The sequence below is a fragment of the Dermacentor albipictus genome, chromosome 2 (genome assembly GCF_038994185.2).
Source record: "Dermacentor albipictus isolate Rhodes 1998 colony chromosome 2, USDA_Dalb.pri_finalv2, whole genome shotgun sequence".
NCBI lineage: Eukaryota > Metazoa > Arthropoda > Arachnida > Ixodida > Ixodidae > Dermacentor > Dermacentor albipictus.
The window spans coordinates 122,954,670-122,982,239 of NC_091822.1; the positions used below are offsets into that span (position 1 = coordinate 122,954,670).

Consider the following 27,570-nt stretch of genomic DNA (forward strand, 5'->3'; position numbering starts at 1 on the left):
TGACAATCAAACTTCTTGTGCGCTCGTTTCAAATTTACGTTCTTTTAGCATCAGCTGTCCAACGACGGCACATCGTGTAAATCAGTGCGAAAAAAAAAGAAAAAAAAGAAAAGCAGCTTTCCGTCACCATTTCTCGTCGTCTGTCTCCTGACTTCAGCGCCACCTATGATTATCTCTATCCTTTCGCGCCCTGGTTCTTTTATTCTTCACTTCAAAAAACCGCCTCGCACAGTCGCAAAATACATTCAGTGCTGTCGCAAGCTGCACGCGAAGTCACAGAGAGCGCCACTTGCCTGCATTCGGCCATTCAAACACGTGTGTGATGACGTACAAACAGTGACCAACGTCATCAAGATGTTCGCCAGGCTGTTGCCGAGCCTTTCACAAAGCGCGTTCTCTCGTTTAGCTTGACACCGGGGTAATGGCAGCTAGAATGCGTCGGAAAACACCGTTCCCACGTCTCCAAATAGGGAGTTTCTCTCTCTCTCTCTCTCTCGCCCTCTGTGTTTCTCAATCTTTATCCTGACCTTTCCTCCTTTAGTAGGCGCTAGGCAAGATGGAGGGTCATTTCCGTTAGCCCAGAAACTTGGCACAAACGATGGGGGGAAAAGGAAAATAGGGAGAGCATAAAACGTCAGCGAGAGCCCTTTAGCCATGTAATAAACAAACGAGGCGTGGGGAAGGAAATACGGTTGTAGCATCGTTGAGCAGCAGTCGCAGAAACGACGAAGGGGACGAAGTAAGAATGAGACAAAAACAGCGAGAAAAATACCTCGGAACAGTGAAAAATACAGCGCAGATGCGAAAACAGTGTGCCCCCCCCCCTCCCCGCTCCCTGTTCCCCCAGGCCCCCACATCTCTACCTATTCGTACCCAGAACTGTCCCTTCGTTCTTACGGTAAAGAGGAAGAAATCAGCCCTGAGGGTAACAGGGTGAGACGGGCAACGTAAGGGTAAACAGCTGTTCCAGGCGGAGAAAGAGACATCCGCATTTGGGGAGCAGCGCTGCGAGAACTCTCATGTATACACGAAGAAAGGGAGAAAAAAAAGAAAAGAATAAGACGGCCGCAGTATCTGCATTTGAATGCGGGGGGTCTCTCCTTTACATGTCCACACGCACAGGCCACAGTTGCGAAAGGTCAGACGACCCAGAAAGGCGTGCGTGGCAGCGCGCTGTTTCCTCGTTGCTTTTGTATCGTGCTTCACTTTTCGTTTTTTTTCACTCGCTTCTCTGTGGGCGCTGCGGGAGCGCTTTGCGGATCGATTGGTTTTGAAGCCCGGAATTATGCGGATTGTGCGGCTGTGCGGGACTGCGCAGCGTTTTGTTTCAACGGTGCGACGCAAAAGGCTATGCGTCGGGCAAACTGTGTGTATATCCCTGGTCAAATGACCCTCAACCTTGGCACTTTGTTTTCTCCGAGATCCCGTTTCACAACTTTGTATAGCGCGACATGTAGCGTGCTCCTAGGAGCCCTATGATCGACAAAGAGAGAGAGAAGGAGAGAGAAGAGTTATGTGCGGCTCTGTGTATACATAATCATGCTGCGAGGCAAGGTTAGACCTGCTGGCTACAATACGGAGACCCGTTCGAATGCTCATAGCGCACGCTTTGCAGCGGATGGTTCCAGTTTTAAACGAAAACTCAAGAGAAATGATATGCGAAGGTGCGTTGGCAAACTACGCTTGCGGTCTAGCAAGACGACCGCTGTTATCGCGAGTGGATATTCGGTAAGCCGGACAGGAGGACGGAATAACAAAAGACAATGGCGGCGACGCCGCCGTAACGTTCCAGCACCAGCTTGCGATGACGTCGTAGATTTTGACACGGTCTGCTCGGTTCCAGCTGATTGTTGTGGATCGTTGAGGAAGGACTACTTTGCATTAAATTTCTCATACTCTTGCCTTTCCCTACGTGCTGAGCAGGTTGCCGCACGGGCACGTACAAGCTCGACAGGTGGCCCCGCCCTGCCTTTCGTTAAACATTACCCTCTCTACTCTGATCCTGTCCTTCGAGCACCTGCTGAAAAAGAGACAATCTATTGACAAAAAAGCTGGTCCACATTGTTACGGTTGGAGCAGTTACCTGCGGCTGCACTTAAGAGATGAAGAGACTAAGGTGTGATATATAGAACAGCTTGACCCGCAATGAGGAACAGCATGAGAAAGCGCGGGATAGAACAACAAGTGATCTCCGATAAACGAGGCACTAACCGAAGGAGTGCTTGCTTGCCTGTGCAATCGCACCGACTAATTTAAATCAAGCAAATGTTTTCTGCGTTTCGCTCATGTGACCTCAATCACAAGCGCTATTGTGCCACAGTGTGTACTGTACAGAACTGCAACTGTCCGTATCGTAAAGCCCTGCGTTCGTCTGAACCCACATGCGCAATGCATACAGCTATACGGCAGCGGATTACAAATTAATCCGTGCGGCGACCACAGAATGCTTAAACCTTTTGCTCTTTTTTATGTGTAGACACTCTAAACCCCCTAGAAAAGGAAAAGTGGAAGATTGCAGAGAAGAGACAGACCGGAAACGAACCAAGATAAACACAACGCATAGTAGCTTTGTAGAACAAGAAAACGGAGATCAGAGAAACACAACCAAAGTAAGAAAGTCGCAGTTTCGTCCGAAAGGCGAAGCATCGATAGCGATAGCCAATTTGTAGACAGCTATACGAAGTAAGGATAGTAGTTTTATCGGCCGTATGAAATCATAAACATTCGCTTATCACCTAAATTAACAATCATGGTGTCGCGCGTGCACAAGCAAATATGAACACATCTCACTCGACGACTGCGGAATCTCGCGGTCAAAACGCTGGAGTGAGGGAGCGCGGCAGCAGCAGCGAGCGAACTAACCTCCTTGCCGCCTCTCGCTTCAACGTGAACAAAGCGGCGAAAACACAGTGCACACGAAACTATCAAACTCGGCGCACTCTGTCCCCATCGCAGATAGCTTTCAAGACAGCGCCCACGCGGCCTCGCCATACACAGCAGCCACCGGGGTAGAACCCCCCCCCCCTCCCCGTTCCCTTCTTCTCCCGGTGCCTTGCGCGCGAGAGACTGAGACGCCATCGTTGGCTCATCCTTGCACGCTTTCCCTCACACATACGGCACGCGGCGACGATGTTATCGCCCTTAGACTTTACACGGAACATCACGACGACAGCGACGGCAGAAATGCGCCTGGGGTGCTCACATATTTGCTACCGCGATAATAAGGCCAAGGTGAAGAAAAAACAGAACACATTGAGCAAAGACCGAGGTGAAACCATTATGGGCACTGAAGCATATCGCAGGCCTTCGAGGCAGTGAATACATTAGTATACGAAATTTTACAGGTGCATTTATTTTCCTCCAAAAGACCCTGACGACCTCTTGCAGAATACGCTAGAGACCTGTTTTCTCTTCCGCTCTGTTTTTCTTGGCGATCCACGGACTCGTTTCGATGGTGCTTTGTTATTTCGTTACCCTCTTCTCTTATTATTGTTTTTCTTAGCTAAGAACCCCAAGATCTTAGGACAGCAGGTCCTTTCAGTGGCCAAACTTCTAAACTTCCGCAGCTGATGAAGAATAATGTGGCTATACTGAAAGCGAACTTACGGACGCTCACACAAAAAAAAGGCCAGACTGGGCAAACAAGTCTAGTTAATTCACAGAGTTTCGGCTCATCCATCTTTTGCCCTCAACCCTGATTACTTCCTGTTTCTGAGCGGAAAGCACGGCCTCGGTGCGGGACTGCATCACCGATGACAGCTCGCCTGCTGCGACAAGCCCGAATGACTCGGGATAATGTACGTGTATGCAGTGCTCACCCAGTTGCGGCTCTGCGTCTTGAACAGCGTGGCGCTGCTAAAGCTCCGCGTTGCGCACAACGCGGTATTGTAGAGCAGAAGCGTTATAAGTAGGGGTGTGCGAAATTTTGAATACGTATCGAATGAAGCTTGCTATCCGATTCGAGAATCCGCTATTCGAAATTGTCGAATACTCGTTCGTTTCTGCTCGAACATGAAGGGATAACGACGCTTATTGTAGCACCGAGGTTGATGCAAACGAGGACTGTTTCAAAGGACAACGCTCCGGGAGATCCGATAACAGAAAACAGTCGTCTCTGACTTACACGGGTGAACGGGTGTCCAGCTGAGAACATTATTACATGCATGTGTCAGGTAAAGTAAACAAGCCTCGATGTTCAAGCGAACCTTGTTCTGTCTCACTCGTGTCGCCGTCGGTATTGCTGTACGAAAAAAACTCGAGGCGTGCGAAAATAAAATTGCTTGTCGGGCTGCGGCTGCAAGACCACCACACTAGCCGCTGTTTTATTTTTTAAGTTTATTGCCTGTTTCGTGCTACTATATCAAACAACAAATGGCACGAAGCCGAGGCGTTACGACAACGAAGAGCCACGGATCCCGAGATTCGCTTGCACCCCTCTTCACAGTAGCGGAAGGGCAGCCAAATTGTTTAGCGAGTAGACTGCACGCAAACTTCATATTTTGCTTTGTTTAGAAACGAGGAAGTACTGAATATTCGATTTGATATTCGAAGATCATTCTCCTCAAATATTCGATCATATTGGGACATTTCACTACTCCAGCAGCCCCTACTTGTAAGCCTTTTCAGTGCCCAGAGCTCAACATAAGCGAGTATTGAGAAACTTTCTTTCAGTAGAGAAACGGCACAATCGCGTAATAAATACACTGAAATCTATAACGTAAGTTTCACTGCATTCTTCTCTATGGCCACGGGCGTTATTTACCATAATTGACGACAAGAGCCACGTGGGCTTCGATGCTTTGCCTTTTTTTGTTAGTTCTGGAAGTATACCACCGATGTTATTCAAATTTGCAGCGGCAATATACAGTTAGCTACTTCAGTGTCAGGTATCATGTCATATGCTTGCTGTTAAAAATTAAATTATGGGGTTTTACGTGCCAAAACCACTTTCTGATTATGAGGCACGTTGTAGTGGAGGACTCCGGAAATTTCGACCATCTTTAACGTGCACCTAAATCCAAGTACACGGGTGTTTTCGCATTTCGCCTCCATCGAAATGCGGCCGCCATGGCCGGGATTTGATCTCTCGACCTCGTGCTCAGCAGCCTAACACCATAGCCACTGAGCAACCACGGCAGGTAATATGCATGCTGTAACGTGACAGCTGGCGCCGCAGTTACATATTATTGCTAGAATAGCAGCTTGGGCTTGTTGGTTTTCCATCCTGCTAGTAACAGCGCAAAATGTAGACAAGAGACGAGACAAGAAGACACCACAAGCGCTGTGGTAACTCCACAAGGCAGCGCTTGTGGAGTTACATATTATTGGCTCCTGTAAATGTTATTCCGAGTTAAGTTTACGCACACCCATTCACCATTATGTGAGTATTTTTTCCGTCACTCTATCCTTAACCAATTACTCTACTTTCTTGCCACCGTGTGTGTTTTTGCTTGATATACCTGTGTATGTGATGCACATGCCTACAGTGTATGAGTGGGTCATTTCCTGCATCACCTTTGTCATATGTAGTAGGATGCTAGGCGTATGACCGGTCAAGCATCTCCAGCACCGATAAACAACCTCTCTCTCTTTCTCTCTCTCACTCTCTCAAACACACACGCGCAAACAGACGCGCACGCTTCCCTATAGACACAATAAAAGCATTACTTACAGCAAACTACCATCATTTTTGGGCAACTTACCATTATTTAGGACAACGAGTGGCGGTGAACTAAAATTGTCGAAATGTGACTCTTTACCGTGGTAGTTAGAGTGCACAAGAAACGCTCTGGGGGGGGGGGGGGGGGGGGGGGGTGAGCGATGTGCCAGCTTATCGCAATGTGTTTCACGGAAGTGGAATCGCACAGATTTAATAAAAAAAAACTGTGTGTAGCGCAGTATAAATTGCTGTATATGGCCTGAAACATATATCACGATGTTTTTCGCTTCAGCGTTCAAAACTTAGCGTAATAGTGACAGGATGAAACAAAGAACCGCACTGCGTCGGTTTAAATTTTTACGCGAAGTCTTTAATTACCTGTCTCGAGGGTCAACAGAAAAAAATGCAATTAAGCCCGCCTTCCTCCGGAATGAGTACACATCGCGCGCCAGGCACAACCGATAACGTTCCGTCAGCACTGCCTAAGCTTTTGCAATACGCGCGTGCAGCAGGGGGAGGGGGAGGGGAGGAGGAGAACTCGATGCAGCGTCTGTACAGGAGCCGACCGCCAATTACTCGATATTGCTGACGAGTCAACGCGAAGTCTTGCAGAAGGGACGAAAGATTAAGGAATGTCAAGAAAGATTAACGCTATACGTTTCCTCCATACCAGCGGCTTGGGATGTTACTTGATTTCTGCGCCCGCAAGTCGCCCTATAGAAGCCAGAAGTATGCGTGCTGTTCGGCCGCTAAAATAATAATAATGAAAAAGAAGTTTAATACTTCAACACCAAAGCAGGTGAACGAAGAAGATACGCATGCAATGATAATTATCAGGACCTGTCTGGATCAATGAGCGCATTAACGATTCAAACTTGTCCCAAAGTCGACGTTAGCTACGTCCCATGTTCTTACATTTTTTTTGTTGCGCACTGATCCATGAACGATTCGAGGTAAAAAAATAAACTGTCGCGAGGGAAATGTACAATCGAATCCGCGAGCCAGGCATGGAACTAGGAGAATATGTAAAATGGGAGTATACGATTGGAAAAAGCACGCGTATTTCTAGTCTACGCTACCTCAACGGCAAGAAAATCGGCAAAAAGCTCAGAAACGTCCTCCAGAATATAATTACGCGTTGAATCTTCCTCTCTGTTGCAAACCTGTGCCGTATGTGTTTGTAAATGTGACTTTTCTTACAATAAACGTTCGAGAGGAAAATATCGTAAAACCACAATACTACGTTTCTGCGTTTTAAGTGCCAACCAAAACAGCACTAGCGGCCCCGTAAATGACAATGACGAAGTGAACGACAAGGAGGGCCGGTGCGACAGCTCAGATCTTACGGGACAGGGAATGGAATATTATATCGGGTGGGGGCATATGAGTGGGGGAAAAACATTCTTCATACTAAAAACAGCGTAGATCTCACCAGACGACACAAGCGCTTGTATCGTCTGCTCATTCAGTTGTCGTTTGCACTGTTTTCAGGTACGGAACCTCATCAACTGGGAGGCGATCTTTACAGTTCGTGCCATCTGGGCCCGCTCTGCTTATGCTCCGCAGTCACGGACATGAACTTCAATATAACATCCAAATGGATACCTTACAATGAATCAACGTGTCAAATTAACACATTAAATAAAAGAAAGTGTCATTATTCGCTGGTCTGCGGCCGCTAAAGCAGATGTTAGAGATGATGTGGGGGACGACATACCGCTTGCTACGAGCCGACCTTGTGCTCACACCAGAAGTCGTTCCTAAGCACGATTTTTTTTTTTTGCGACACTCAAGCTGCTGGGTAAGAACGATGTCGCTGGACAGCCCAAGTATTCTATTCATACTGCGTATCGACGTCACCCTGTGCTTATTATGCAGATCGCAGTTACATAATAGGCATAACTGGGCATGCAAGTTGGTTTCAATGCATGCTTTTAAATCACACAAAAAACACGCCGTTAGTTATAACCAACACATTTGTGCGTTCGATCCTTCTCGCTTCCGTCTATGTGTGTGCGTGAGTGATGTGCGTTTTCGCGCTGTCAACAGGCATATACGCACGGCTCCAATTATAAGGAAACCCAATATTAATTTTACGCTCAGGTATACTATAGCAGCGACGCGCCCATCGTTGGCCGACGGTTTGTCGACCGGCATCCACGGAGGCTTCTCCGTTGCGAGCAACGGTGTCCGATTGCGCATACTCTCGAGCCGTGAGGGGAGAAGCGGTCAGCAGAAACAAAGGCGGCGATACTTCCCTTTTTTCTTTTTCGGTTTCTAAACGCGACGTCCACCAGCGCAATATTTTACCGGGGCCAAACGGAGCTGCACGCGACGTTTCTGCTAGCGTTTTAGGCCGCGTATAGAATAACGTATTGGGTTCGCGGAGACAGGCGGCTGGACATTTCCTGCGGGAACTGAATCAGAGCGCGGTTCTACAATTACGCAGGGCGATAAAGGAGAGAGGAGGTAAAAAAGAGAAAGAGGCGGCTGTACAGAGCGAGGAACTGGAGACGCGGTGACGCAAGGAGGAAGGAAGGAAAAAGTGGAGAAGGAAAGGTAGGGAGAGTAACCAGTTTAGCTTAACCGGTTTGCTACCCTACACGTGGGAGAGGGATGGGGGAGACTAAAGATGGGGAAGGGGGAGAGGGAGAGAGAGCACATAGCACAGCACACACACATCGTCCGTTGGAGTCCATCAATCTGGCATGGTACGTGACATCACTCTCACAGCCGCTTGTCCAATCCCGTCTGACGCAAGCGCTGCGTTTAAGGAAGCGCGGTGGCGCAGTGCTGCAGCGTGCAAACGTATATAGGACCAATGCGAACTGGGAGCAACCCCGAGGCTTGCCTTTGTTTGCCGTATGTCGGTGCCCATTGCGACGACGATCGGACAGGAAAGCCTGGCCAGAGTGCTTTTTTTTCGGTTTTTTTTTTTTTCGAGTGCGGTGGTCTGTTTGTACAGCCAAAACGCGTGACTAAACGAACCGACAGGAGGAAGCCGCTGGCGAATAGAGAGAGAGAGAAAAAAAAAAGAAACAGCAATCGTAGCGAGGGTACCTCGGTTATTAGTTCTTTCCTCTCCTGAATTTCACAACGGCTGAGTTCGTTGTTTCGAAGTTTATGCGACATATCGTAACGAATTGACGCGGACAACGAGAAAGGAACCACAAAATGTGTTGTCGCCCTGCAGCGGCCCATCTACGCTTACTCCGTTACTACTACTCGAGTAGCTGTTTCCTTTGCATCTCGATGCTTTACTAGTAGGAGAAGGAAATCGTTCAGGTAATGCTGAAGCACCTATAGTAGAGTCAATGCGCGTGATTCTCGGTGGTCTCCATATTGCGGCAGCTATAACGGTGCCCTGCAGGTGCTCGTCCTACTGAGAACCGCTTGTGGCAGCTCTTTACATGCTGTAAAGCTTTTCCTTGGTGCCTGTGCTGCTCGCGCAGGGGACGAACACACACCAGCTTCGTTTTATAGCTCCTGTGTCTCTAGGTTCACTTGAACTAGTGACTACAGACAAGATGTGGAACCCGGCAGTGGCTGCATGGATGAGATTTCTGAATGTTTATCATCACAATGTTGAACTTGCTTTCACCGTTGTGCATCCCTCTTTCTATGTCATCATCATCCCTCATCGCACTTTTATGCCCCCATTCCCCCTCCCCCCTGCGCAGAGTAGCAGGCTAGAGCACGTTAGTTCAGGCTGACCTCCCTGCCTTCTTTCAAATACTCTCTCTCTCTCTCTCTCTCTCTCTCTCCATATATATATATATATATATATCGAAGAGGCAGGGCGTGCGTAGAGTCAGCTGCTGAACGAGACTACGCAATGTGGTGAACGCGGTTTAATTAATTGATCTGGGACCACAAATAGGTGAGACGTAATGCTAACACATCTCTCGCACGTACCGCTAACACATCTCTCGCACGTACCTTGGAAGTATTGACATACTAAAAGAAAAAGTAGAAATAAAAGAAAACTTGCAGCTCCACATCGTGCATGAACTGTCCCGTATTTGTGAACATATGCTTGTCTGCCGTCCAACCGTTGTCATTGTCCGGTGCATCAGGCTAAATTTTAGGGCTTCGCAGACTGTCCTCGCAAGAAATGAGACAGAGACAAAATGGGAGGAAAGATAGGGCGGTTAGCCAGTGTAAGCACCGGCTGGCTACTCTGTGCTGGTGAAAGTGCTAAAGCGAATAAAAGGTGAAAGGAGGAGGAAAAATCTGAGAAAAATTGACACAATAACGCAATGCCACACGTTACAACATTCAAAGATGGTCCCACAATTCTCAAGCCCTTAAAAACTTCAGCAGAGTCCTTAAGACCTTGAACGCCGAAACCCGTCTGGACCAATGTCCTATAACTTTTTCTTCGATTCAGTGAAGTGCGCGGTCACGAGCACTTTTCTTGACATATTGTAACGGGGACAGTCACTGAGGAGGCGCTCGATCGCCTCCTCGCAGCCGCAGGAGTCGCAAGTAGGGCTGTCGCCAATTCCAATGCGAAAGGAATAGGCTTTCCTGAATGCCATGCCGAGCCACTGCCGGCACGCAAGAAATGAACCGTTTCGCGAGAACGTGTAGACGGTGCACAAGATGGGAACGAAGACGCAGGTGTAGGCAAAGACGTAGACGTGAAGACGTAGGTATAGGCACGCAAGGCGCCTCAGGGAACTTAAAGAAATGCACGAAACTATATCATAAACGAAGGGCGTTGGGCCAAATAGCTACATCTCACTGGGCCCTGACTTGAGGTGTGCGTACCATACCACGACGTGAATGCGGTGACGTCTGTCGCACGCAGTGTGTCGCTGGACCACACCGAGTCTCTCAGTACTGTTACGATCGGCCAGCGGGGGTAGTGACCTTCTAGCCTCTTCTAGCCCACTGCGACGAATCTCTTCGTGAAGCCAACAATGCGTCTCCCTCGGACAGACTATCGGCGCCGCAAGGCGAGACACGTTTTAGGTACTTAGCATTGTTAGCTGGTTCGCTGTCGCCTGCACGGAACAATTGGAGCAAGAAAACTCCCAGAAAAGGGTGTTCTACGGCGTTCCCCCACGGACTCCGGTAACCGCCACGGTCGTTTGACAAGCTTCTCCGCTAATTGCAGGGTGTTACGTCTCAACACCACAAAGGATGTTCATTGAACGTTTGCCACGTGTCAAGCTACCGCACCTCCTATCCAGACGTCCCCGAGGCGTGGGCACCGACTAAACGCGCTCACACCACCATTACCTGGAAACCGGAGAAAAGTATGAACGGGAGGGAACCACGACAACGAATTGATAGGCGCATCTAATTAGACGAGTCAAACCGTCACCCATCCCTCGGAACTTATCCAGCCGTCAAGACAGCGTGTAAACCGGCTGTTGCAGGGTTCCACGAAAGGCCCTCAACCCGCCCTTCACGTGGCAGACTGAGCGAAGAACGGGGCGGGCAGTGACGAGCGAACCAGGTGTCGCCGGATGATTTCTTTTACACAAATTGCAAAGCAGTTTCTTCGAGGCGGAGTTACTGCGGGTTATGGAGGGCATGGGCGTGATATCGCAACGGAGTCGACGAAGGTGATTTGCTGCTGGACAGTCTTCAGATTCCTTAGTCGACTCGCCTAGGGAAGACGACGGTATAAAAAGTAGAGACTTTTCGAGAGTGAGGACAGATGGTCCTGATGTGAATTGAGACGTTTAACTTGCTCCTGCATGGAGTGGGCTTCGGTACTGGAGCCGTGTAACTAAGCTAAATAAATCCTTTTTCCTTCATTTTCTACAACTTGACGTCGTAGTCGATGGGCTTGGTGGATTCCATGCCCTGAACGCCACTCTAGCCGCGACAGGGGTCATATTAAAGGAACCAAGACGCGCCAGCTCGAGTCAAGCGTGACAACCCCTGTCTACGAAGCCACCCTCGTTTCTGTTTGTTCAGTGAAACAAAGGTGCTGGCGCGAGTGTGTGAACCCTCGCCCTTAACGCGGATGATCCGACAACTTTGGACGCTCCGATTGAACGAAGGTTGGACAGCAGTGCCCCTGGCCTAGGGATCTAGGGAGGACAGAGGGGGTTTTAAAAAGCGGTTTTCGGCTCCTCGGTGTGCTTCGCTTTCACTCATGCTAGAGTGATGAGATGTAACGTTTTCCGCTCTTCGTGTAGTTATTGTAAATAAATCCAGTACTCCTCGTTTTCGATGAGACACGTTCCTCCATTCAACAACGTCCTTAGGGTATATGAGTCGGACAACGGCATGGGCAAGCTAGCCCTTTTTACGTGCCCGACCCCAACTCTCACAGTACATGTACGTTCAAACACCAGAGAGTGTGTACGCGTGAGTAAAATGCACCCCCTCCCCCCCCCCCCCCGCCTCGAAAAATAAAAATAAAGAAAGGCCATTCGCAGCTACAGTTAACGGCGATACATAAAACATAAATAAAATACGAGTAGAATATAGGTTACGAAAAAGAGCACTCAAAATGCACTGTTAATGTGCATTACGAGGCTGCTCGTTCTGGGCGATGTACATGTACACTTTGTGTTGTGCTACGTATGCTTTCTACTCGTAATCACATTAAACGTGAGCCCAAATGTATGTCCTCCATAACGATGGAGTCACGTCGTACATACACATTTCACATCGGTAAAGCACGCTGGCCTCTGCGCTATATACGGCGCTGGTTAGTCGCACGTTTTCTGACCACTCTGAAATCGATTGTCGCGTAAACGAGACCAATAACTCCTAGTTCGGTAAATCTTGTTGCTGGGCGAGTTTGGTTCATGATGCTTCGTTACAACTCCTAGCTGAACACGCTGACGCTATAATCTAATAGCGATTCCATCGATGCGCGAACGTGAGTACTCGGAAAGTATTTTTTTGCAAGGGCTCGCGCCCACTTTGGCAGCGCCAGATCGAGAATCCCTCGCGAAAGGCGATGTATAATACTACAGCAGTTCCTATAGCTGCGCCTGGTGGTCTGCTCACACGTAAGATAAGCAATTTTAGCCCGGTCCGCAGGTAATTATAAAACGATCACAGCTAAATGCGCTGTGTTTTGTGGGCGCAGTGCTGCTGGACGGCTTGGATTTCGTTTTTTTCTCTTAGGAGTAACTCATATGGCAGGTTTCTTTTCGATTGCCGCTACCAATGAGATTATTTCAGCCTCTCTGACTCTCCGCGTGACGTTCTTTGTTGCTGCGTCGCCCACCCTACAGGCCGCATACTTGCTGCATGGTAAGCTTCCTAGTTCTTTTCCTCTCCTGTGAATCAATGTTTTTCCTGTACAGATACCTCAACACTTTCCCAGCCCATTTACTTTCTTCCATATTCCTCAGTCGGTCTTTATACTCAATTTTACTGCGAGCTTCCTTCACTTCAAAACTATAGTCCAGCACATATTAGCCTGCACAGATTGCTTTGTAGTATTCCCGTGAGCGCCCAATGCGAGGCGACCCACTGACCTTTGGTTCCCATCGAGTCCTGATTGTACCCCTGATTTAAAGCAAACAACCGCATTTCCGAAAGTAAGTCCTGGTACCATTACACCTTTCCACATACCCCGGAGCCCCTCGTACCTATTGTATCTCCATAGCGCTCTGTGCTTCATTATGGCTGCATTTCTCTTCCCCTTTACTGTTATTGTTTTTCCCGGTGTTTCCATATATCTATTGCCTTGGTTTATCCATATACCAAGGTATTTATATTCTGTTACCCGAGGTATTTCCTGGCCGTGTATCTTCACTGTCTGTTCACTATTTTCATTGAATACCATAACACCTAGTTTTTAAACACTAAATTTCAAACCTAAATTGTTGCCTTCCTGCCCACAGATAGCGTCCGCACTTGGTTTCGCAGACTGGCTGCGCGCATGCGACCACCGTGCAAGGCGGCTCGCCTTATTTGCTCTTTGCTGCCGACAGAGTATAGAGAGAACCAACTCTGTGTTCATTTAACCGCGACATAATTGTCCAGACGCTAAAATGCTCACGAAAATAAACGCTTTATGATTCGCTGCGTTTTCACTGCAAGCGCCGTCGGCTGCTGCTTCGACAACCGGGAGCTAGGCCTATACCGGCTCGAGCGATCGGCGGCTGCCGACAAAGTCAGCGCGCCGAGCGTGATAGCGCCGCTTAGGAGAGTTTATCGCTATAATTAGGCCCATCTGCAACAAATCAAGTTTCACAGAGCTGTTTGTCTTATTACGACGGTCCTTCCTTTGCCTACGGTAAATACGAGAAAGTCTCAAACGGCGCGCCGTTCTCTCGATTGTGTGCCTATAACATGCCACCCACGCTGCTGCCATACGATGAAGATAGGCCTTGCTCGCTGGTCGTCGGTGTCGCTGGTTACGAAGAAGCTTCTGCTAGCAATTGAACGCGTAGTTGTCTGTGAACTCTTTAACACATGGATGAATATTAAAAGGCTAAATGAAAAATACATTTGGATATGTGCATACACCGTCAGCAGAAAAGAGTAAACCAGGCGAACACCGTTACGCGGTGGTCGCTCCGCGCTGCCCGTCGGCAACACCAACTGTCCTTGGTAGGTGTGTTTGGATCACTTCAGTGGTGTAGTACCGGGCGCTGATTGTCCTATGAGGCGCACTTTCGACACCACTTTATAATGCGTATTATAATTGCATGTCGGCGACAACTGAGTGACATAATTAATTGCGCTTTCGCAAGCGCTGTCCGTCCTCGTCCTTCTAGAGCTTTTCACATTCCGGCCAAATGCGACTGCATCTCGAATCTTGCAGGCCAAAATAAACCTCGCGGCGCTGGCATATGACAATTGAGTAACCGCAAGTAGCGCGGTCAAAGCCGGCTCTGCGAGGAGCGAGCAAGTTGTGTGCTATGATGACATCTCCGGCCGTCGCTTATCCATGCTGCTTTCCTCGCCGGATAGCTATTCTCGGGTGGAAACCGAAATAAACTCGTGCTCCGCTTGCTAGTGAAGCAATTTGTACACAATGTGCAACACAACTGGCCGGCGTTTTCACGAAAGTACCGCGATCAAAACCACCACCACGAACCGGCGTCTCAATGCGCGCTAGGGCTGCGCTGGTTGTTCGTCTGCTTCTCGTATCTGACCATGTAGAAGGCGCTCGTGACAGCCGTGTTCGCGCATGCGCAACAGTACTTTTGCAAATCGTCCATTGCACGCAGTAGTCCGAATAGACGAAAGTTCCCGAAGGAAAGTGCTCGGAACTGACCTTTGACCCTGAGCTGCTGGCCGGCGAACTTGTGCGTCTCGTGGCTGAGGTTGGCGGGCCGCCGCGAGCCCTCCTGGAGCACCTGCACGGCCGAGAGGTCCAGGCCCCGGCGCTCGAGCAGTAACGTCAGGGCATCCCTGCGGGGAGCAAGAGCAGGGTTCGTGAGTCGCGGCTCGTCACGGTTACATTATGCAAATGGGGGAGGGAGGGAGTGGGCGGATGACGATGATAGCGTATATACGGCGAACTATGTACACGCTCCACGTGCAAACCTGCTCTGCGCGCAGGGGATGATGGACACTGCGTGCACACACATGTCACCCAGACGGTTACCCTGATCAAGTACTGCACGAGGGCTCGAATAGACCCGATCTCTTAAGTTTACCGCGCATCTGGATCGGCGTTGCCGGCGCCATGCTTGGGGGAGGCAGTGCTCGCCGCTTTTCCGCAGCGCTTTCGGCTCAAGGCAATCTTAAGATAAACGCGCAGGCTATCACTGAACCGCGGATTTTTTTTTTCGAGCGATAAATGGGAGGTTCGACTCTGCGCCCAACATTGATACTATACTGCAGACACTTCTTTATCCTAATTTTCCTGCCCCATCATTTTAAGGGCTAATCTTGTTTGTTAAAGTAAAAAAAAATAAAGTAAACAATAAGTTTGTTTGTAACTAGTTGTCTTCGGAACGCTGAATTAAGAAAAAAAAAGGTGAAGCTCTGCGGTTTTACGTGCCGATAACACGATCTGCTCATTATGAAGCACGCCGTTGCGGGAGACTTCGAACGAACGAAGACCGCCTGGGGCTCTTTAACGTGCATTTAAACCGAAACACACAAAAGTTCTTGCATTTCGCCCGCATCGAAATGAGGCCGCCGCGGCCGGGATCGCACCTACGACTTCGGCCCCAGCAGCGCACCGCCATGACCGCTATATAGACTACCGCGGTGGCCGGGTCTGTTCAGTGCGCACTATACAGGAAACATTCGCGAGGAAAACTCGCGAGATCGGCCTATAACCGACACGTGTGACTACGGTCTCGGAGTCTTTTGAAAATGCGCCCCACATGCATAGTCTAGCCGGTCTATAACTCAGTCCGGAGAGAGACGACTGCGCGCTGAGCGTTCTCACGAGGACCGGAGCTCGGCAGGAAATCTTGCTGTCGCCGGTGTCCTCGCACCGTTCAAATGGCAATGAGATCGTATCTCGTTTGTATTTGAAAACGCTCGCTCCGCGATTTGAGAAGAGCACGCTATCGCTAATCACGTGATTCGTGAGGATGCTCCGATTTATAATAGGCTCCTGGTTTAATTACCCAGCTGGCTCACGAAAAACAAGACGCCCCTTGTCTTGATTCTCGCTATAAGATTTGACACAGTTCAATCTGGTCGTGTTCGTGTGCGCGCGAATAAACGTATATCCTGGCACACAATAACAATAAGCTGCTCGGATGAGATTTGAGTTTTTAAAGAATTGACGCGCCATCCCGGCCCAGCGAAAGTGAACGTCCAGCCTCTGCATTAAGAAAGGCATGAGCCATTGGATTTTTGCTTGCTTAGGGGGGGTATGAGCCACTGCTGATGATGATAATGTCCGCTCACGGACGGACACGAGATACGCCGACCACCGAGAGGCCAATAGCTTCGCTTTAATGTACGCCGCTTTACTGCGCGTTGTATTGCATACACGCTTGCACCGATGGTTACCGTAATTATCGTACACCCAACACTTGGAGTCCTCATAGCATGTCAGGGCACCAACTCCAGGTTCTCATTCAAGAGCTCTCTGCTCGGCTCTCTGCGCCGCGCCGTTCGTGCCCGGATTGTGGATAGCGCTGGGAAACGATTCAACATTTGCTTTCACAATGCGCGGCTTTCGTCGATAGTTGCTCCGAGCAAGTTTCAGCAGTTCAGCCTTTCACGAACTTCGCTCGCTTAACTTCTCACTTCGAAAATGTCGGGCTTCAAATTGATGCGAGACCTACAGAGTTGTCCTGGGATTCCCATACTGGAACACGACTCAAATGCCTATGCAGCGCTCAAAGTTTGTGTATGGTGTTGAGTTGTGCTTTGCCTTCCTCCTCCTCTCTCTCTCTCTCTCTCTTTGTAGTGGCAAACGGCGCCAGAGAACACAACGCACAAGAAAGGGAGACACGAACGATCACAAGGCGCCTTGTGATCGTCCCCATCTTCTTTCCTAGTCCCTCGTGTTCTCCGGCACCGTTTGCCTCTACAAAGAACCAACTAGCCGAACAATACCGTTTTGACCAGTTTCATATCTTTTTCTTCTCTTTCATCTGGGTGGGCGTGCTAGAAGTATCCTAAAGTGTCCACCTAGTGGACATGTCTATTTTATCTGCTGCTGCAGTTCTGATTGGCTGGGAGCGCATGTCTCGTTGTGACGTACGCGTACCTCAGCCCACATGTCCATTTTGTCTGCTGCTGCAGTTCTGATTGGTTGGGCTGAGGTACGCATCACAAGGAGACAAGCGCTCCCAGCCAATCAGCATTTCAGTAGCAGACTAAATGGACATGTCCACTGGGTGGAGACTTCCAGAATTGCCCCCCCCCCCCTCCCATCCCTGGTCTTTGAGCGGGTGACCGTCGCTTGCTTCTCTTTCTTTTTGTACGGTGCTACAGTGTGTTTCAGTGATTAATAACAATCGCGCGTTTGCGTATTTGCGCCTACCAGGCGCGCTTCTTACATAGTTTGAGGCAATACAATATACCTTTTAGGGCAAGAGAACGCTAATGAAGCAGTTTGCAAAAAAAAAAACAATGCTTATACAACAGGAACAAAACTTGAAAAGTTGCAAAAAAAAACAATGCTTATACAACAGGAACAAAACTTGAAAAGAAAATCTAATCCCTTCATTTGACGGCTAAAGGTCGTATGCGAACACTTTCTTTCCTTTTCTTTTTCTTTTACGTTGAAGAATTTGTCGCAGCGGCAGCTTTTCAGTCCCATTTCAAAGACGTCACTTATCTTTTTTTTTTCTTTGCACATGCGTACCCAGTCGCACGGCTTACAACGTCATCACCCACGAAATAACATGACAGCACATACGAATAGCTGCGAAGACCTAAGACCTATAAACGCAGGCAGCGTCCGACAACCGAGAGAGTTATAGGTGCGAGAATCGCACGTCGCGAGACGCCGCCAAGGTTTCGCCAAATAAAAAAAAAAGAAGAAAAAGAGAAGAAAGTAGACAAAAGTAAAAGAAAACAAAACGGAAGTGTCTGTGAAACGGCTTCCCCTCTGGAAAATAATAATCGACACTGCAGGTGATAGGGGACGGGGTAGGGCGTCGCCTATCTTGAGAGTATTTTTCCGGCCAACAAAAGCGGCCCAACAGTCGATGTCACTCGAGTTGTCCGAATCCACCACTGTGTCGACGTCGGCGACCGCGGGTGAACAGAGAGACAGAGAGAATTGGATCGGCGTGTGTGTGTAAGAGAGAGAGAGAGAGAGAGAGAGAGAGAGAGAAAACAAGGGGCCAGCCCGAGCGCCTGAGCCGAGCCGTTCTGCGCACAGCTCGTTGCGATTCACGACGCCGAGTTTGCAGTCCAATAACATGTCACACGAGCGACACGTATTGCTGGCTACCGAAAGCCGCCAAAAAAGAAAGAAAGTATAGGAAAAGAAAGACGAGCTTCATTGGTTCTTGACACCATCCTGTGGCGAGAAATCGGGATGCTCGACAGCTCACTCTTAAGCAAACAAGAACGACCGGAGCAATCAGTTGCGAATAGTACGAAGACGTCCCCAACGGTCCTCGGATACAATCGAGCGCTTCTGGACGGAAGTAAACAAGTGAACGAAAGAAAAACGAAGGAAGCAAGGAAGGAAAACTGAGGTCGGTAAATCGAACGTTGCGAGCGAACAGAGGCGTTCCTGTAAGACGTATCAACTAGATTGCCGACATGACAGGCACCTAAGTCGTCACGCGCTTTCACGAGGACGGAAGACAGCTGGATTGAAAATAAAGAAAAGTAACGGGGTGTCAGGAAGCTTGAGAGCGCGCAATGCCAAAAAGCGCTCTACACGCCAGGTTACTTGACGCATACACACAGACGAGGATACCCTATATCTCGCGAGTATAAATGTGTGGAAAGGGGTACAAAAAAATGACAGAACGGAAAGGAGGAACGAGGGGCAGGGGAGTAAAGGAAAGAGTAATTGCGAGAGGAGGGTAAGAATGCTTTGGGGAAGCATTACGTGGAATGGACGGCACGCCGAAGCCGGCCCCCAGTATTTTAAATTATTAAAATTATTAATGTGCTAGCTTTAGGAGGAGTGCCAAAGTGTACAAAATTGTATGCGTGTGAAGTGTGTGCATATAAATGACGGTGTTCTGCTCCGGATCACCGTCAGTTGCACTTCAGTAGCACTTCGCGGAGAGATAGGACGCGTGTCGAGGAGTGAGCTCCTGAGCAACACTTCGCGATGCGGCGAACACGGCTTAAATGAAAGATCCGGGACCTCAAAGAGGTGCGACGTGGTGCTTACGCATTCCTCTCGCACTAACCGCTGAATCGCCGCTGAATTTCGTTTCTTTTTCTTTCACTGCAACCATTCAGAACGATTTAATCGGCAGTTTCGATTCTGCGCTCGAAACTGCCGATTGTCTGCTGTTAGATATGGAGCTGTTTCCTGCGATTACTTCGAGTTCCCCAAACCACTTCGAAACGCAGCACAGCTAATTGAGGAATGCAGAAGCAGGAAAGCACATTCCAGAGGAGCACCAGACAAGTGCAAACAAGCTTGCGGCCCCCAGGTCGTGCGCCGCCGGGATTAGAAGGGGGCCTCGGACAATGGAGCTCAATCGTCCCCCTTCGGCTTTGAAGAAGGCATTTGCCACCACTGCGGAGCCGAGCCACCGGGAGCAGGTGGGCCCTTGTGCAATGGAGCATGAGCGCCCCCCCCCCCCCCCCCCTCCTTCTCCACCTTAGAAGTGGATTGCAATTCTGCGAGGCAAGAGCGCAGGGGGATCAAGTGATCAAGAGAGGAGGACCAGGCGCCGACTCTCTTCGCCGGGTATGACACCATCGCACGGGCGCCTACCATTGGCTGAAAGTGGCGTCATCTGAGCGGATTCTCCCATTGGTCGAACATGACGCGACTTCCAGTGCTCGAAGGGTTTATAAGAATCCTTCCAGAGAGACCTGAGCATTCTGGGATATTCCCTGATTCCCTGATTCACCTCTCTCGAACTTCTTGCCGCGGGCCGCAGCGTCCGAGTTGCTGCCGGCCCGTAATGACTGTACGAATGTTACTTGACTCTCACCTCCCTGTACATAATGTAAAATAAATACTCCCAAGTTTGGTTTTCATCACGAAGTCCGTCCTTCAACCCCTACACTGCGTGTCAGCTGTCCACGCTGACAGCGGACCTCCTCAAAGCTCATGATTAGTTTCTGCAAACGCTCTGTTCTGAAATATTTAAATCCAACGCTGAGAAGCATATACCGAAGGCTTCCAAGAAACCTTACGGGACACGGGATTTGCTAAAAGATCGAATTCCTGCCAAGCACGAGCCCATAGCCTCGAACTCTGAACTTTCACTGTTTAGTATAGCGCCCTTGTGATGTGCAAAGCGATAACCGTTAAATTAGAAGCACGATTAGCAGAACAGCGATTCACAGTCGTAGTGAAACCTGTGTCCCGTATACTACTCTTGTAGCCCATAGTACCATAGTACATGCATAGAATATATATATATATATATATATATATATATATATATATATATATATATATATATATATATATATATATATATATATATGCGCGTATAGTAAGAGCAAGTGTGCAACGTATAGGGGCATCGGTGTAGGAAACTGGGGCGCGCGCGCTGAGAAAGTTATCGCTTATTGCTGCGTGCATACTTGAGCGTTCGCCGCATTCGAATGGGAGGAATAACGTTCTCGCAAGCGCATGACGTATAGCGCACCGCGAGAGGAGGGACGTGCAGGAACAAAACGACACGTCCGCACGAAAACGGGAGCGCCAGATAATCAAGAGAGACACGCCCGGCGCTAATCACCACGTTCTGTGCAACGCGCGCGTTTGTGATAAAGCTGGCCGTGATAAATTCACGCGGGACCGCGACGCACTCGAGCAACCGCTTTTCATTAAAGCGAGAGGAAAGTGCGCGGTATATGTACGTATTCCCGCGGCGTTCCACTCTTCCCGGTTAAACTAACTGCACACACATACGTTCGGGCGCGATCACTTGCGGCGCTGTAATTCGCGCACGACCTGTACAGGGAGAACAAGCGTTTGCGAAACTGGACTCGCGTGGTGGCTTACCGCTGCACAACGTATATATACACAGACGCACACACCGCAACTCGGCGTGGACCCGCAGGCCATGCATATAGCATACACGGTGCGAACTCAATTCGATAGCCGCCGAACAGCAAACACACAGTGCGTGGCCCCACCCACCTGCACGCAGCGGCATACAAATACCGCAGCGAACCCGGCGATCGGCCAGAGAACGATTACGGCGGGAAAGCCGACCGACGCTAAACGTTCGGCGCTCTCGATCGAAGCCACGCGCCTCTCGATATACGGGGGCACTGGGCGCCGCGCCCACAGAGAGGCGTTCGCAAACTCGATCGCCACGGAGAGGGGCACACAAGCGCGAACACACGCACAAGTAAATACGCGCATGGTATATGCCTCGCACAAACGCGCGCGCACACACAAGTAAGAAAAGAAAGAGCGAGAAGCTTGCAAGTGATTTGTTTAAGCGTGTGCGCAAAAGTAAAAGAAAGAAAAAAGGGGGAGATCGATACTCGGGAGGCCGCAGTATAGCGGCTTGCACAAAGCGCTCATCACATGACCACACACACGCACCACCGTGACGCGGGTCTGCGGAGAAGAGTGCGTGCGCGCGCGCCCTAACCGCGCGTTCCGCTCCTCTCGCCGAGGCTTAATTAGCCTCAATTAGAGATAAGCGCAGACGTCGATCCACCGCCGCCCACTCGTCCCGCGCATGATCCAGCGCCTTTTAATTGGGCCGGGTCGAATCGTCGATACGGCTCCTCTGCGCGCGCGCGCGAGACGTGTAAACGGTATACAGCCAAGTTTGTCCTCTCTCTCTCTCTCTCTCTCTCTCTCTCTCTCTCTCTCTCGCTCTGCGTTAAACATACTGCATATACCAGCATCGACGGTGCGCCGAAAACAAAACAAAACAAACAAACAAACAAAAATACGCGCGCGACCAAACGCGGAAGATCTACCAACCCACCGCGGAGGGCGCGAGCTATAGCGCGTTTTCGCGGCAAAGGCAGCTCGCGCGATTGATTGATTGTGTATACGCTCCTCGCGGCAGAGCGGTTGCCCTGGGCTCGCTCTGATTGCCGAGGCACCGCTGTGGCTCCTCGCACTCCCGGACAAAGGATTGCGCGCCCCTTCCTATACGACGCCCGGCCGCGTCGGGCCGACGTAGATGGCCAGCTCGTCGTACAGCGAAACTGCATCCCCTCGATGGCCGATCAAAGCCGATGCGCGCGCGGAACCAACGACCGGCGGCGTTGCCAGCGAGGAGGCGGCGATCGACGCGGTCAGATCGGGTTGCGCGCGGCGTGGACTCTCGTCCCAATTCATTAATCTCGATGCGCCTCTCTCTGTCTCTCTCTCTCTCTTTCTCACTCTCTCTCTCTCTTCGCGACTGTATACGTAAACAGGAGGACTAACGTTCGACTGCGTACATGGGGCAGATTTCTTGCGGCTCTCTTTTGCAGTGGTGCATGGCGTATAAAAAATGAGGTTTTCTGGAGTATTTTTTTGTTGTTGTTGTTGAAACATCTGATGAGGGAGGAGCGTTCGAGACCATTATAGCGTGTCGCTTTGCGGCAAGTGGACGCGACGGCGCGATTCAAAGGACTGATATCAATCTACCGAAATCCATTAGGCGTTCATGTTCTTGGAAAATATGAAAGAAAAAAAAAGAGAAGGAGGTCAGGAAAGAAGAAGTATGACAGAAGAGCTAGGAAACTGCAAAGGAGAACCTGTGCGGAAGTAGATTTTATCGGCGCCGTCTCAAAGTGAAGAGGATAACTTCAGAAGTGGAGACACTGGGGACAGATTTTTTTTTTTTTAATGCGAGGATAAATGCCTCAGGGCATACAAGGGTATGGGATGGGGGTGAACAAGGATGATTAAATGAATGAAAATAGATTTGCTGACCTAATGAAGTCCAAGAGGGATCGATAATGCGGTCCCTGCGTCCAAGCAGTGTAATGGCTTAGATTATGCGGCGAGAGTCCCGCTGCTGCGAGGTGCCGGAGCCTCGTCGGTTTCAGAGCAGGGCAAACCCACAGCAGGTGGTGGATGTCGGCGTCAACGTTTGGCGACTTGCATAGTGGGCACTCAGGACGAGGATATAGCGGGCGAAAGTGCGGCCACTTCCTAGTCACGGCAGGAGTGAGGGCAACCCCGACCCGGATCCTCCGAAGCGCAACCTCCTCTGCACGGGTAAGACCGCGGGGAAGGTTTACCGCACACGGAGGTATGAGAGCACGTGTGCGGCGCCGGAGGTGCTCCTTTCTTGTTAAAAGGAGGGTGGCATCATCTAGGTGAAAGAGTTGAGGCGGTGACGATGGAGAGGTCGTTAGACGGGTCGCAGAAGCCGCACGGCTTTGGAAGCTTAGAAGATCGCGTGGGATCCACTCGACAGATATTGACTGCGGGATGCGTGCCGCCAGAAGATGGATCTGTTGGCATATGTCAGGGCTGCGACTGACGCGTCGCAGAAGCCGCGTCGCCTGGAGAGCATCAGTGCGGATGACGATGCGGGCCGTGGGGACCAAGGGAAAGGCGGCCACAGAGCACAACGCTTCTCGGACAGCAAGATTTCCGGGAAACAACGCACAGCGGCAGGTATGCGAACGTTCGAAACTGCGCGTGTTAAGGTATCCTCTGATATGTAACATCGAGATACATGCACAAATGGACACATGGGTATGCAGAGCCCATTAAAAAAAAAGGCAAATTCCGATACATTCACGAGTACGAAACAGATTACTAAAAAAAAAAAAAAACTCGCATTAACTGACCTGGGAGGACAGGACAGCAGGTCTGTCCCGTGCACGTCGTCTAATTCCACCCTTATTCCACTCAACACCAAAACAAAGGAATCAGCATTTTACTTTACTTTTTCGAGGGAGGAGCATTCCTCCCACTACTATACGGTGCAGCGTTTAATATATATCTCTGCAGCGGACACGATCCCACACTATTCCGACGGCTGGGTTCGCTTTCATCGCGTTCAGTCGCCCAGGGTAATCAGATAACCTGTAGCTCCTGGATGCGAGACAATCTCATAAAGGATGCACGAAGTCATCGGCGAAGAGAAGGCGCATGCAGGTTCCAAAGAAAGAATAGCAAGATATCGACCACGCGTCCCTGCTGCAGTGTCGATGGGAACAGCCGTGTCTGCTATATATGTATATATAGGAAGTCGCAGGTATGCGCCCGATGCGGGTAGGGCAAATGAAATCACAACGCGCCGTGGCGCGGTAAAAAGACGTCCAATGAGTCAGCACGAAGAAAACGTGTCGATGCGCGAGCGTGGAGATGAGGATTCGCGCGCCTCTTGCGCACCACCCGTTGCTGCTGATCGGGGGGCTGCAGCGCTTTTCGAATAAATAGATTCACGACGGTAGGTGGTAATAGTAGAATCAATTTACCAGGGCAGCATCGCTCAAAGGTAAAGGTTAGAGACGGGCATACAGAAGGTCAAGGACAGCGGCTGATGTGATGTCTATAGAGCTAAGATTGTTTCGATGTATCTCAGCAAATTAAGCGGTATTCTTGGGAGAAGTTACGCACACCTTTGTCTGTTTATTCAGTACAATGTAAGACGAGCAAGGTTAGTGTCAAATACATGCCGACAGTGTCAACAGGTATCGGCAACTACAGTGCGTGAGGAGCTTGCCTTTCGTTGTCATTTTTTAGTTAAAGTAGCAAAGCAAAGAAAAAAAAATATCTATCTGATGCGACTACTTTTCCTATACGCAAAGAAATCATTTGACCGTTTATGCAGGCCAGAATAGATCTTTTCAGACACGCACACAAAGTGAAAGCATTTTGTCACTGATAACCGATACACGTAGCAAGTACACCTTTACTGTCTTGCGGTACGCGTCAAAGCTTTATAAACAGTGGTACGCGTCGAGTCAGAGCCGCCAGGGCTTCATATTACCAGGAGACAGTGAATGTGCACTAACCGAGGCCATTGAAGAGGCAGACGACGACTCTCCGATCCACGAGCGGGTGCTCGAGTTTTTCGTGCGTTTAGTCGACATCTTAGACATCTTAGTTGAAATCAAGAAAAAGAAATGGGCATGGGCAGGACGTGTAATGAGGAGGGAAGATAACCGATGGTCATTAAGGGTTACGGACTGGATTCCAAGGGAAGGGAAGCGTAGCAGGGGGCGGCAGAAAGTTATGTGGGCGGATGAGATTAAGAAGTTTGCAGAGACGACATGGCCACAATTAGTACATGACCGGGGTAGTTGGAGACGTATGGGAGAGGCCTTTGCCCTGCAGTGGGCGTAAACAGACTGATGATGATGATGAGTCGACGGTTAGAGGCGCAAGCTCAACGCTTCAACGAAAGGTGGTCGGTTTTCGCAGAACGTGACAATATTTTTTCTATACGATTACCAAACTGGAAGGTCGTAGAAATGTTATGGCTGACTCCGAAAAGTGATTTTCTAATTGTTTCACGGTCAATATATATATATATATATATTCTACAGCTCGTTCAGTTCAGCGTGACCGGCCTCGCCACAATGCGTGCAGCTGAAAACACAGCGCCCGCTAGTCGACGCGGAACAACGAAGACGGCGACGACTACGCACAATTCGTTCAGCTGCGCCGCTTCGAGATCGAGAGAGAGAGAGAGAGAGAGGGAGGAGCCATCGTCGCCACCAAAAGCGCATGCAGGAGCAGTCCCTACAAGCCCGCACCTGTTGTAACGTTGAACAAGGACAAAGGTGAGAGAGCGAGGGAGAGAAGAGAGGGAGAGGGTAAGAACGTGCTCACACGTTGGCTGCACAAAGAGAGAACCGTGCGCTGCGAAACGATGAGGCAGCGCGCGGGGCGCACCGAGTACGGTTCCAATTGCGCGGGCCCGATCAAAAGAACCAAGTACGTAGCGAGAAATCGGCAGCGCGGCAAAGAATGCCCGGCCTGAATGAAAAGGGGCTTCCCTTCCTTCTGTGCCCGAAGGGTCGCGATGAAGAAGACCGTTGCGGAAGGCAGAAGAAGAAACGCCGGCAGAAGAAGAGTCTCCCGTTCATAAAGGTCGACCCCGGCAAGGCGTGGGAATCGTAAGCGCCGCGTCAGCGTCACACACCGAAGGCGGCGTCAGCACGTTTATCAAGTTTCTCTCTTCCGCGGCTTTTTGACCGCCAAGCAGTTCCGGAGGGTTGCTCGAGGCACGCGCGGCTTTCAAAGTCAGCCAGCCTGCCCTTATTGATCTTCTTTAAATTTTATTCGACAAACACATACAACTGCCACTCCAAAGAGCGAGAGATCTAGACGGTTGGCGGGAAAGGTGTGAAAAGCGGAGCTACCATAATAATATTCAAATAAAGCAAACCACTTTCCGCGTTGCGTCTGGCTCAACTTGGCGGTGCATAATCCGCTTTTATTTTCCGCATTGAATTCCGCGTTTAGAGGCGCATCGTTTCTTTTTATTATCCCTATGACGGTCTTGCTTGTGCTTAGCACAATGTTCCCCTTCCAATCTAAATTCCCTGTGTGTTCTTTGCTGAATGGTTGCGCCCTTGACACTTTGACGACACGAGCTGCGACTATATATATATTTTTCTGGAGCCTGTAACGCGCTCGGATCCGCTGAGTTTTGACGTCATTTCGTAGGCTCTTTGAACAGAGAGAGGCGCCTCTGCGCGCATGGCTTTCAAAAGAGAGCGTTCCTGGTAGTGCTAACGGAGGCGCCGCATTAAGCTACTGAACCATGCGTTCCTTGCTCACTTTTGAGTCTGCACAGAAATCGCGGCTCCCGAAAGATAAACAAGGAAAAGAGCAGACAGAAAGCGACCGAAACAGTGCATTGACGGTCTCTCGAAGTAGGCAAAGCCTCGAAAGAAGAAGGCGGAAGTGCGGCTTCTGAGACCAGCTGAATTTTTATTCTTTTTTTTTTCACTTCAGAACAAGTAGGATTGATACAGATAGGACTGAAGATCGTGTTACACAGCGCCGAAGAACGATATGCAAGAGTTGCACATAGTGACGCGGTATACGTTCTCCTCGGAATCTTTGTATTTGATCACTGCTACGGAGAAAAAAGTTCGACCTTTCTTTTCCTCTATCTGTTCCAAGAAAATAAAGGGCCGTGGACTCTGACAAAGTGAAAAACTCACTGACGTTTCCAACATGCTAACCCTCCGCCTTGACCGTGAGCGACACCTGGCTACCACTCCCCGGTTAATCCTGTACACATGTTACACATAGTGCAATATAGCGCAACGCGGAAGATGTGGGTTAAGACGAAGCTTTAGCTCGGGCCTAACTCCGACGCGGCCTATTCAAGTACATGTAAAACGCAAAAAACTTTTTCTGAAATAACTCCTGGACCGATTTTACTGAAATTTGTTGCATTTGAGAGAGAAAGTTAAATTCTAGTGACTGTTGGAAGCGGAATTTCGAATTACGGCCTGAATTT

At 49.6% G+C, this 27,570-nt stretch overlaps 1 protein-coding gene across 7 annotated transcripts in view; it reads right to left on the reverse strand.

Annotated features, from left to right (window-relative positions):
- Positions 1 to 27,570, reverse strand: part of LOC135910746 (pleckstrin homology domain-containing family G member 5-like) — a 747,540-nt gene that overhangs the window by 66,695 nt on the left and 653,275 nt on the right. For all 7 annotated transcript variants that reach the window (XM_065442817.2, XM_065442821.1, XM_065442818.2 and 4 more), the window contains one exon: positions 14,868 to 15,004. In XM_065442817.2, the coding sequence (XP_065298889.1) occupies positions 14,868 to 15,004 (137 nt within the window). The remainder of the gene's footprint in view (positions 1 to 14,867; positions 15,005 to 27,570) is intronic.